Source organism: Archocentrus centrarchus, chromosome 4, assembly GCF_007364275.1.
Source record: "Archocentrus centrarchus isolate MPI-CPG fArcCen1 chromosome 4, fArcCen1, whole genome shotgun sequence".
NCBI classification, from domain to species: domain Eukaryota; kingdom Metazoa; phylum Chordata; class Actinopteri; order Cichliformes; family Cichlidae; genus Archocentrus; species Archocentrus centrarchus.
Window position 1 is genome coordinate 24,539,081 of NC_044349.1, and position 13,178 is coordinate 24,552,258.

Genomic DNA, 13,178 nt, shown 5'->3' on the forward strand with positions numbered 1-13,178 from the left:
TTCTTAATGCATATAAACAATCCACAATGCACTCAAACGAGCCTGTCCTTGGAAAAACAAACTCATCGGCCGTTTCTGCAGGCACGTTTTGCGACCAGTATCTACGTTTTAAAATGAAATTGAGCGACCTCTAGCGGTTGTAGACGAAAGTGTGTGTGAATAACGTGTTCGTGTTTCTCCAGCAAATCCTGAAAAAATACATAAATATGAATTTCCTCAGTCTACATGGACTAAATGACATTATATGCAACCGGAAAAGTTAAAACAATAAATAAATAAACCGTTTCTTATATAATGCTTTACTTGAGTACTTGAGCGCTCAAACATTCCTTATTCATACAAGCAATTCAGTATTTTGTTTTTCGGATACTTTGGAATGCCGGCTGGAACAGCCTTGGACTGAACCATCCTTCCGACTGATAGATTACTAGATTACTAGTCTACCTCCTGAGCTATGACAACAGGTTTCTTCCTGTTAAAAGGGAGTTTTTCCTTCCCACTGTTGCCAAGTACTTGCTGATAGGGGGTTGTTTTGATTGTTGGGTTTTCTCTGTAATTACTGTAGGGTCTTTACCTTACAGTATAATGTGCCTTGAGATGGCTGTTTGTTGTGATTTGGCACTATATAAATAAAATTGAATTGAACTGAATTGAAGTCACAGATAGGAGAGCTCATTCTGGAAATGCTCATATAGGTCGTATTTCAGGGCCTGCACAAACGACTGATACTGCCGTTTGGATTGGAGGACATGATGTTGTTGACTCCAACATGTGAGCCTTTCTTATGAAAATTGACATTCTGGAGTCAGATATTCAGATGGGAACCTACGTCATGGCCTGGTAGATGGACTCCACTCCATAACGCATAGCAAACTCATCTACGATTTCCTGGGGAGTCTCCTCGAAGTACACTTTCCATGCATCATCACCTTTGGCATCAGGGATCTTCACCACACCATTATTCTGGATATCCGTCACATAATGGAAGAGGTTCTAAAGAAAAGAAAACAGAAGGCAATATGAGAGAAGAAAGAAATAGAGAAAAGATGCTGGAAAAAACCACAATGAAAGCTTCAAAAAAATTCAAATGGTTATTCAAGCATTTATCACTTCGTTGTAAACAGTTCACCTATTAAGACAGAGCACATTATAACCTCCCAAGCTGTTGTGTCTATTGGCTCTGCTGCATAAAAAGCCATAAACCCACATTATGAGGCCAACACAAGGTGCTGTCTCATCCATAAAACCTTACACCACTGTAAAATATTCTGAGTGGGTTTATGGGCACTTATGTGAGGCAATAACAGTGCCCATTTGTCAGTTAAGGTCAGCTAATGTGCTATGAGTAATGGACTGAGTAATGACTCCATACAAAGTTGGGATTGGCCTACAATCAATCAGCAGAATTTTCTGCACAGACCCTGAGCAGAAATATGTGTGTGATGTCTTTGCTGTTGGAAGTTGCCTTTCTCTTTATAGACTAAAGCAGAGGACTAACTCGAATATAATTTAAAATGGCTCAATTAATGAATATGTCTGTGCAGGTTCTCAGTCATCGAGGTCATGGTAGTCTCTGGAGCTTGAAAAAAAGCAGCTGGACTTCTTTGAGTTTTTGAAGACATTTCACTTGGATGTGAAATCCAAGAGGCTTCTTCAGTTCTAAAACCAAATAATGGAGCGACCCAGGTATTTAAGCCACGGGGAGGTGGTCATTGATCCACTATTGTTCATGTCCATAATCAAACGAGCGAAGATGTGCAAAAACACATAAAGTCATTAACATTAGGGGATTCAGGTGAACCCACTGTGAGACCTTGCCCCACTCTATCAAGTGACCTATTGAGGTCACCTGAAGCAGAGCTACACTATGTTGCTTAGCTTGTATTTGGGATTATTTTCCAATGGTGTGGCTGGGTCCAAAGTACACTGGGATGACATGCTTGGAGAAAATTCTCTGGTTTCTCTGTCAAACCTGCTAGACTCAGTTATTGAATTGAACAACAGCCAAGTAAATGAAATGGTTTAGCTTGGTTCATTAGGACAGCTTAGCACAGAGATGCACACACATTCACAAACACACAAACTGGAGGCAGAAAAGGGAGCATACACTTATAACAGAAGTTTTAATAAATTCAAAGATTCTTGTAAACCTAATTTCCAATGGCCTAATCTTCCACCTGTGTGCAGTGCAATGGTTCCCATCCAGTACATACCACATAAAGGGAAGCAGTCTATATTTTGTGCATACTGTTATGCAGACAAGCAATTAAATAACTGCTGCAGTCTTAATGTCGGATCTGTCTCTCACTGAAAGTAAAGACATAAATATTTGCAGTAAACCAGGGGAAACCCTTTTCAGGGTAAAAGTCATGCCTTACCTGTTCTCATTATTTTCTTTTTTTAGGTAGCCTATTGTGTAGAAAAATTATATCTGCCTAAGACGCATTAATAGAAGACAAAGTATAATCTGACAAAATGCATGCTCAAAACACTGGTAACTCAAAACTGTATTCAAGCAAAGAGGTTGAGAAGCATTAACCCTCTTTAAAGGTATGTACATTTACAAACAAAACCTGAGTTTACCTCATGCAGACAGGTGTACTGAACGTGATATGGAGCAACTGTCTCCTCTCCCTTGATCTCTACACTTATGTGCATGCGGATAGCCCCAGACACAGCTGATTTGTCTGTACGTTTGTCTGTGAAGAGCACAAAACATACAGAAACACAGTCACCAGGTTTGCTTTGGCTTCACAAATGGACAATGAGATACAGTATATTGAGCAGGGCAGCATATGGTGTAAGAGGAGGGCTGTAAATCCAACTGACCCAGATTATACCAGACATCCATTTCTCCGCTCAGAGTGCGGACCTCAATGATAGTTTGACCGAGGAAATCATCAGACTCTCGCTTGAACTTCTGCTTCACACGAGACTTAATGTCGTCATCTTCATCCCATACTCGCACCTTGATGCGATCTGAAGAGTTGTGACATTCGCTACGTAGACAGAACCGGAGAGTGAGCCACAGCTACTAAATATAGTAGGCAAATTGGCAGTTAGACAAGAAGAGCAGATTACTACGGTGACTCATATGTATCATATTCTTCAAGCGTAAACAAAAATGACTAGGCTTAAAAAAATCTAAAGATGTTTATTTGATTAAGATTAGCCACACAACTAAAGTTTTTTTTTTTTCCCCTTTTTTTCCCAAAAAGATCGTGACTCACAAATTAAACGTCTCCTCCCAGACAGGGTTGAGGTTACCATAGATGGTCTTGGTCCTCTTTTTCGTCTTTCCAACCTGGACGGTTACATAAGGGTCACTGGAGCCAGTTTTATCCTTGGCTTGTAAACCCTGGGCACACAACACTAGGAGGAAGAAAAAAAAATGCAAAGCTGGTCAGCCAGTGGGTGTCTGTGTGTATGTTTGGATGCAAACAGATGCCTCTTAATTCATCTGACCTCCTGTGCTACTGCCCCATAAACACCACCTTGTGTTCCCTGCATACAAACAGCAGCTTGTCTCTTTTTATAGACACAAACACCTGACTTGCTGTTTCCTCTGACTTTGATGCTGACCATGTTGGCCAGCTCCAATCAAAGCTACTGTACTGAACCGCACCTGTGATGCTGATCTTGGCTGACCATTTAGAGGTGCCATCGAGCACACTCTGTTTGATCTGCTTCATCTGGGTGACGTGGGTTGACTTGGGGACAGTGAACACTTCCTGAATGAGTTCGAAGATCTCAGGTTTGTTCCTCTCACGGATCTTCATGCGGTCCTTAAGAACCATGATGATATTCTGAGTTCGGTCCTCTGCACCATGCTTGGAGCTCTTCTCTGCTGCTCCTGGTTAGCAAGAAAAGTGAGAAATAAAAGGATTAGATATGTAAACAAAGACAGAAATTGTGCCATATGAGATGTTTGATAGAAGTGAGCTTAGGGTTGTTGACTGTAAAATCATGGTGGATACATTTCTACAATTTATCAGACCATTTCAAACTAATGCTACAATAAAAACTGATATATATCATGGATTATAGGTGGACGCTTTTGCAGAGCTATAAAATGGTGAGTGAAAAAGATGGAAAGAGAGAGGTGGATGACAAGAAAAGACAAATAGCTTGTAATATCCTCTCAAGATAACAAGGAAAATAGGAACGTAGGAGTAAGAAGAGAAGGAGGAGGGAGGAAGACTCTATGCTTGGCACTGACAAATAGACAGCAGAGGAAATAAATGGACTAGATCATTTTCTCTTATTAATAAAATAGAACTGAAACAGCAATAAGTCTGAAACAGAAAGTCAGCAAAAGGATATTTTATTCTATCCTTTTTCTCACTGATACCCCTCTCATGCCTGTAATCATAATTGGACTATTATTTATATTGTGCTCCTCGAGTCTTATTGACCTCTCAAAGCCACATTCACACAATCACGCATTCACACGCTTTATCTCTCACTGATGGATGCATTTAGGGCATGGATGTAGTTCCTTCCCTAAGTGCACTTCAGGGCCAAGAATCATACAGCGGACCTTCCAATCAGTGGATTGCTACCTCTTCTTAATTCATCTGACCTGAACCACAGCTTTTCTGTCTTTGATGGAAAGTTGGTGGAAACAGTTAAAAAAACAAAAAGATGACCTACCAATTCCAGTGAACTTAAAAACTTTCCTTTTGCATGAAGCTATGCATCTGGTTCCGACAATATCACTACTATAAAGATTTGTGAGTCATATGAATCTTTTTATCTAACGCTAAGTAAGAAAGCAAACAAAACATATTTCAACACATAAATAATTGCTAAAAACTAAACAATAAAAAAAAAAAAATTTATAGAAGCCAACTTGAGCAAGATAAAGTTTGCAGTTGTATTTATCCTAGAAATTACATTATCTGTTTACACTGGTAATGACTGACAGTGTTTACCCCTGCACATACAGTATAGCCTCACAGCTAAGCTAAATCCATGGGTTGTTACATCATCACATTTGTAATCTAGTCACTTCTTTTCATTAGTGCTTGGGGGATGTTTCCCTAAATTTCTCTTACTTTGCAGACAATCAGCATTGAGCAGATCCTGGCACTTCTCGTGGCATTTCACTCCACACTCAGTACACCGCATGCCCTGGCGAGCAATACCCCAGAGGAGTCCCTCACATTCGTAGCAGTACGTGGGTGTGGTAGCTGTCCACACCTCAAAATTGTGTGGGGTGGTGCAGGAAATGGGATATATGAGGGCCTGGAGAGTCTTCTTATAGACATGACTCTTCTACAAGGGTACAAAAAAGATGTCTAAGGTCAGCAGAGTAAATGCTTATGTATGAGGACCTCCTTGAATTACTTTTCATCAGTATGTAATATAATTTCATTAAAGAATATAAATGAGGATGACCAGCTCTTCGTTATGCAGGGTACTTGATGTCAGGGCTGAGGTGATGCCTGCCTTCCTGGAGTTCTGGACCAAGGACTGTGTGACAGAAGAAGAAGGATCAGTTTCTCTCAGCTCCCACGTTTAATATCTTTTTATATGAAGATAAATCTCAGTGCAATTTCATAGCAATGCGCAATGTGCAATATTACTATTTGTCTGGCCTTGTTTTTCTGAATAGTTGCAGCAAACTGGAGATGACAGCTGCAGAATTTAAAGTGAATTCTTTTGTTTAGAGTGTCCAATTTGTTGGTACTAAAAAAACCTAGTAAATCTCCATAACCTACTGCAGATGTTTCTTTAGCAAATGGTGTGCTACTCACCATAGCCTGAGGCAGTGAAGAGAAGTTGGGAGAAAAAAAGGGAGAAATTTATTAATAGAAAAGGCAACAAAGGAGAAAAAAAATCCACAGAGAATCAAAAATGCAAGAGTTGATGAGAAATTGATGCACTTATTATGCATATATGATGGTTTTGTAATTTAAACAACAATGAAACTAATGGGAAATCAAGCGAATCGAACAAGATGATGGAGAGTTTTAAGGACGGAAAAGACTTGAAGAAAATCACTGCTGCAATTCCAACTCAATATTTGATTTATGAATGAAATAATACTTACTGTGTGTGTGTGTGTGTGTGTGTGTGTGTGTGTTTTTGGGTGTGTGTGTAAAAGAGAATGATGAAAGAGGTGCACCTGCCTGTCAGTGCATGGTGGGTGTTTATGAGTGTGGCGCTGAGCTTTGACTGGCAGCTGATATAAGAGTCAGCATTATGTTCGCTCCCACTGCACAATGTGATCTGGCATCAAAGCAGCAGTATGACATATTGTATGCTAAATACGCTTATTTGCTTTCTTGCTGTGAGTAAGATGAGAAGGCTGAACCACTCTTGTGCAGTAAAGACAAACGCAATAGACAGCAGCTAGCATGGATCTGTCCAAAGGTGACAAGCCAGCACATCTACAGCTCTAGCTAGTACATTATGCTTTGTTTGTTGAACCAAAGTATTAAACCATAAGCTAAAATTCCTACAGGGGTTAGTCTTGATACTAAACTAAGATAATCTGGTTTATTTAACAAACAGCAGTATTAATTTTTCAGTCGTGTAGTGATGGAATATTTAGAAAGTTTCTGACTATGAAATTTCAACACTGCGTTTGTAATATGGTTTTAGGTTATAACTATTGCTGTGCATGTAGTGTGGTATAGATTAGTTGAAAAAGCTGACAAAATTATTATGTGACTTATTTTTAAGCAGTTCTTTACTCCATGCTGATCCACTATGCCCAATCCTAGGGTTCCCCCACCTGCCAAAACCTACTTTAACTCCTGGCCCTGGACCATTTGCTGTCTCACCCAGCTTTCATTTAAACCATTCTGTCATAATAAAGGCTAAAAAGCACCAACAATAATGCTTAAAAAAGAGGTATACAGTGCTGCACCAAAAACCTGCTTGCAGTTACTTTGGCTGCTAACAGATTGCTGCTGATTTGTCTGCAAACACTCTACAAATTAATCTCCAAGTGGTACTGAAACTTTGAAAAGTGTGACACAAACCAGAAACAGAAACTGGTTCAAAGTTAAAGTTGCACCTTTTAAAATGCAGCTAAAGCACAACTTTAACTTTGAAGGCAAACCATACATGCATCATACTCTTTCAAATTTTAGTGAGAATTTGCAGAGGAGTTGACATCTTCCATGCAACCTATAGGCGACTGTAGCAATCACAGGGAGGCTTTTGGTGTAGCACCCTCTTTGCAACTGATTTCGCCCAGCGTCAGCCAGAAACCTCCAGCAACTACTTGACAAACAGTCGAAAAATACACATTTTTCCCCAGTGACCAGGGGTTGCCAGATGGTAATTGGCTAGTCTCCGGGCCTGTGTGACTGAGGTGTAAGTAAATGATAAACATTAAATGTAAATGGGATAAACTATGACACCCGTGGGTGGCTCTTGACCAACGTGTGCTCGAAACCTGAATAGGCGTGTAGTTTTCTTTTATTTCCACTGAATTCCACAGAATTATACTGTGCTTCTGTCTATATTTTAAGAAACAGTAACAATGCTTTCCACATTGTGCAATGGTGCAGGATACACACAGAATTTACACATGAGTAATAGCAGTCTAAAGAGTATTTATGTTTTTCACAGCCGTGTTGGTAATAAGACAGTGTCAAAAAGAGTTATGGTGGATTGGGGTAATAAAGGTCTGTTACATGACAGCATTTAGCAGACATCAATGCCAGCCAGAGAAAACCTCTGGCCCCTACCACTGGCCTCTCTGCCTTGCTTCTTGCCCTGTCAGGCTTTAACAGCAGAACAATGCATTGTCTATTAGCAGAGTGGAAGCAGTGGAGTAAAGACAGAGAAGAACAGGAGTAAAAAGTAGTAGAATATAAGAAAAGACCACGTAAATAAATATATCCAAGTTAGATGGAAAACAAGAGTAGCATTTGAAGATGAGAGCGCCGGTTGCTGAACTGAGTGATAGATGGATCTGGGAAATGTGAGACACTTAGTCAAGGGAACATAAAGAGATTAGTGCAGAAACTCACCAGATCGCTGACCAGAGGCATTGCTTTTCTCTTCCTGAGGTCTGGCATGCTGTCAATACTATACAGAGCACCACCCATCCTAGAGAGAAAACATACATTAAATAACAGCTGTTTTTTTTTTTCAGAGAATTGTTGGTACCGAGAACCTGAACACCATGAATAAGTTACAAAATAAATGCACTGAGACGCCGGTCTTTCCTTTTGGCTGGTAAGTTATAGATTTTCAATAGCCGCAGAGATGTCAGCATCATGGTTACTTACCCTGCTGATAAAAGCAGAGAGGCGATGCCAACACTTTCTCCTCGGGCCTGGGGAGAAAGAACAAGATGAGATGGAAAAAGCAGGGAAAGGCAGCCAATCAGGAAAAAAAAAAGGGAACTACAGCTGCAGCTACAAAGTCAAGACATACTGTGTGATGTTCCTTTGCAAAAATATCTAATATAATGGATAATTTATACATGAGCTGTTACCACAATGACTGCAGGTGTTCCCAGAAGTTATACTTTACAATAGAGTAGAAAAGTTTAAAAAAAAAGAAAAGGTACAAGTGTGAGAGAGAAAAAATATATATCACTGTGTATTTCTTAGTGATTCTGGGGATTATTGACATCAGCAGTGGGTTCTGTGTTTGAGCATCATTGTAGAAGAAGATTACAGCCAGATGGCTATCCATGTAATCATTTTTCTAATTCTATCTGCTCTATTATTGAAAGACATGTTCTTTGTCAGCGTGCCTCTTCAAAGAATGACACGCAGCACTGATACTAACGTCATACGATACGCAGAAACAGTCCTGATTGATACAAATGCCAGGCTTTGAAAATTACACTTAACAGGCTTGCAACAGCTTCCTATGTGTGTCTTGACTCACCATAAATATCTATGAGCCATACAGGTACACACAGTACAAATTAGATTTATAAACACACACTACTGGCCACACCCACCTGCAAGTCAGCTCCTGCCATGGGTAATCAGAATGGACTACATGCATTCGCTACGAGGATGGCAAACAACTGAAAAGAAAATAATGAAATGGCAAAAACAATACAAGGGGTAAACAGAAACTATCAAACACAAGACAATATAATCCACAGCTATGACCGAAAACTGGAGAAAATAACGGGGTAGTCAACAACAGCTGGAAAAATACAGAGAACATGCAGGGATTCATGCAACAAGGCAGTCAGTGAGCAGCAACAGAACCAGACTCTAAGAATCATTCCTGTGAATGCAAGAATTCACCTGGCAGTGACTGCAAGCAAGTGATCCAAATAAATTGAACACACACACACAGGCACGCACGCACGCACGCACACACACACACACACACACACAGGCTGTACCTCTTGTAGCTGTAGCCGTACTCTGCTGAAAAGTCGAAGCCAGTTAGCCTTAGCTCTGGCAGGACCAGGTTCCATGATTTCCCTCTTAGGGAAACTAAAATATAGGTTGAGAAAAAAATATAATGTTCAAAACTGTATTTATATACTGTTATTTTATCTCCATACAGTAAGTGATTGGTTGATGTTAAACAACACTGTATTCACTTTTCTGATTTTAGGTGAATTAAAAAGGTGTCAGCCAGCATCCCCAACACTGACCCTACTACAATACACAAGCAGAGCAACCAACACACCACTTACATGAGCTTTTTGTTGAATGTCAAAGAACTGTTACAGAGGCTAAAACTTCATTGGCTGGTTTATTAAAATCACACTGCTTAATCTGGACAGGCTGATATTCTTTACTATTCTTGCCCTTTACTGGGATTTCTGTGTCTTTTTGGTCGATTAGGTCTTAGGTCTATTAGCTGCAATCTGAAGTAGCTCTATACAAAAAATATACACAACTGTATACAGAATTTAACTGGAAAATGTTTACATTACGGGGAGACATATTTGTTTTCCTTTGTAACGCTGACAAGTGTACAGTGTTCACCTTGCAACAGGAGGCTCCACTTTCTTCTCTTCAGGAGCCGAGGGGACACTCTCTGTTGCCGGAGGGTGCTCGGGGGGTTGAGACTCCTCCTTTGGCACTTCAGATATGGGCTCAGGCTCCAGAAGCTTGGTGTCTGGAGCTAGAACCTGTGATGTAGTTGTGGGGGTGGGTGTAGTTGTAGTTGTGATGGAGAGATCCTGATGTGTGGGTGCAAAAGGAGGCTTGGTGGAATCTGGAATAGAAGGGTGCATTGTGTTGTCCTGCGAGACTGGAGGTAGACCAGGAACTGTGCTGGGCGACTGAGGCCGATCTTGGGCAAGTCGCTGCTGATGCAATGACGCCTGCTTCTCCAGTGGTGGCCTGGTGGAGGAAAGACCATCAGATGGAGGCATCAAGGTGGGGGCAGTGCTTGTGGGTGTGGGGGTATAAGGAGGCTCCTGATCTTCACTGAGTGTGCCATCCAGTGGATGCATTTCTTCATCTTCTTTATATGACATGTCCTCCTCATCTTCATAGTTGTAATCTCCTTCCTCCCCGTACATGTCTCCGTCTTCTTCATCATACAAAGCTCCTTCTTCCCCTCCATCTTTGAGGTAGCCTCCCTCATCGCTGTAGATGCCTTGGTGGTCCTCACCATCCCAACCTGGGGAATCTTCTTTGCCGTAGCTGACAGAAGAATGGCAGGAATGATAGGAGTCGTTTTCATCATAGAATTCCGAGCCTCTCAAGCTTTCACCATCCTCAGGAGCAAACTCCTCACTGAGCTGGGAGCTGCCTCGACTCAACTCGCCTGATGAGGCGTAACGACTGTCTGTGGGACTGAAAGCAGGGGGAGATGAAAACACGTGTTAGATAAACACATATCCTTTGGTTATTAAGTAAACTATGGCTGTTTCCATGTTTGGGTGTCACAGAGATACTTAAGGAGCTTGTGTTGGGGCCAGGGAGGGAGACAACTAACCACCAGGAAAAGAGGAGTGACTTTAAACCAAACGATCAGGTTACCCAGAATGGGCTTTGGATTAGTGATGCATCTATGCCACTGCAAGGGGACTCGTCTGTTTAGTAACAGGAATGCCTACTGTGAATGTTAGTTCAAACGCAAATTAATCCAGAATCACACGCCATACAGAAGCACACTTGATTGCAAAAACACAAAAATACATTTTTTCATAAATTGAAGATATAAATAGATATGTTTAAAACAAGAGAAGTTAACCTGGAGAGTTTGAGGGTAATTTAACAGACTGGCAGAAATAGCAGATAAATTTGCAAATAACATTTATTCACAGTGATAAATGAGCCCATTAGACTGAGTCAGAGAGAGAGAGATATGAGGCACATAGAAAGATTATTTTCTTAAACACGCTCTGACGCACACTCACACTTTATTGTTTTCGTCTCTATTGATTACAGTCCTGCTGGTTTAATAATGCATAGTGCAGGAGCAGTAAAGGAGGCATTGTGACTGGGGCTGTGAGCCAGAGGGAATACATAAGTATGGTTGAATGGACAAATAAATACTCAATCATAATACCCCTTTTTTTCTATTCATAACCTATCTTACAATCTCTCTCTTCCATCACAAAGACTAACACAGACAGTGACAAATGCTTGCATAATTCTTGAGTCTAAACACATGTCTGCCCTCTTTCTTCACAAAGAATATAAAACAAAACATGATGAAATGAAGATGAAAATGAACGCAATCTGTCTTGGCCTCTCTGCTAGGCCCCATTATTGGGCTGACGGGCTCCTGCTGTCTCACAAGTGGAAATTAAATGTGTATAATTACCAAGTATGGGACACCCACAATAAGACAGGGCCCTTCTTAAAGTCTCACATACAGGGTGAGGCTATAATAACAAGCTGTCATGAAAACAGATGGGCACGCTCACACAGACTCACACGGGCGGTTCCACAAACTCCAACCGACAATTAACCTCTCTGTCTCTGACTGTTACGAAACACCACACACACATCCCGTCAATCACTCACCCACACATGTAAAGACAACACAGCATAGAACTTCTAACAATTGGGGGGATAAGTATGGTACCATATTTGTGATTCTTTACAGGAACAAAGTAAGGATAGATGCAGATTCAGTAGTTTTCTATAAAGTATATAGAATATACATATACAAAGATAGGATAAGAGCGCATGCATGCAAGCACAGCGAGCGAGGAGGACGGGACAAGTCCACCACTGACGTCACAGCGAGACGGAGTCACAGGCTGGAGCAGAAGGAAGAAGAGGAGGAAAAGTTGGAGAGGAGGTACAGAGACCCACCTATCGGACAGTGAGTGCCTACTGTCTAGAGAATACTGACGACTGGTGCGCCGGCTCGACCCTGAGCCTGAGTCGATATCACTGCGCCCGTTGGTGGCCGAGTCTAAACTATCATAGCGTCTGGTAAGAGGAGCAGGGAGGGAGGCAGGGAGGAGGGGAGAGGGGGAGAGGAGCATCAGTAGAGCTCAGTGTAAATCTTTCAAAGACACCTCTAACCAAACTGAGCCTCTGTGCTGCCTGGTTAACGATAGTTTCACAATTTTGTCTTAAAACATTACTCAGGTGTCCATATGAACACTAAAATTATGCTTGCTGTTATCATTCTTCCTGCCAGCTATTAAGATCTATTCCTAAGTGATCCATAGTGGTCTGTGTTCTATTGTTCTATTGTTAATATGAGGCTGCAGTCTGAGTTATTTAAATCAAATGCATATATTCCAGTCGTTTCAGCAGGAAACTTCATCTGCTATGCCCTTGCAAGGAGGAAATTTTGCACTAAGAAAGCATCTTTTGAAGATACCCAATTTGCTAGTCTAAATCAGATTACCCAAAGCTCATATTAACTTCAGATGAACACATTTGCATGAGGCAAAGAATGTGGAATTCGTTCCCTCATCATTTACATTGGAAGTGCATGGGGAAGGGTTCTCTTCCCTTAGAATCGTATGAAAAGGAGAACAATAACAGCAAGTACAATCTGCTTAAATTGTGGACCTGTCCATTAAACATCTGCACAAAGACCTCTTACTGAGGCTGAGCACTTTAAAATTTATTTTATCCATCTCAGCCTTGCCAAAAGAAAAAGGTCAAACCTTCTGTTGCAGCTTTTCTGAGAAATGCATGAGTTTTGATCCTCTCCTGCTTTGATATGCATGTCTAAAATAATTACCATTATGTCCAAAAAAGTCTTCATGTACAGTACAGGGTAGCATGGGTTTTCTGATGCTCACACAC

At 41.0% G+C, this 13,178-nt stretch overlaps 1 protein-coding gene across 1 annotated transcript in view; it reads right to left on the reverse strand.

Moving 5' to 3' along the window:
* The window catches only part of unc13a (unc-13 homolog A (C. elegans)), a 51,249-nt gene that overhangs the window by 23,910 nt on the left and 14,161 nt on the right, over positions 1-13,178 (reverse strand). Inside the window, exons 10-21 of the mRNA XM_030726949.1 lie at positions 9,933-10,751; positions 9,338-9,431; positions 8,253-8,299; positions 7,992-8,070; positions 5,760-5,765; positions 5,401-5,475; positions 5,058-5,277; positions 3,626-3,853; positions 3,231-3,372; positions 2,830-2,999; positions 2,584-2,699; positions 830-993 (exon numbers count right to left, since the gene is read on the reverse strand). Of these exons, the coding sequence (XP_030582809.1) occupies positions 830-993; positions 2,584-2,699; positions 2,830-2,999; positions 3,231-3,372; positions 3,626-3,853; positions 5,058-5,277; positions 5,401-5,475; positions 5,760-5,765; positions 7,992-8,070; positions 8,253-8,299; positions 9,338-9,431; positions 9,933-10,751 (2,160 nt within the window). The remainder of the gene's footprint in view (positions 1-829; positions 994-2,583; positions 2,700-2,829; positions 3,000-3,230; positions 3,373-3,625; positions 3,854-5,057; positions 5,278-5,400; positions 5,476-5,759; positions 5,766-7,991; positions 8,071-8,252; positions 8,300-9,337; positions 9,432-9,932; positions 10,752-13,178) is intronic.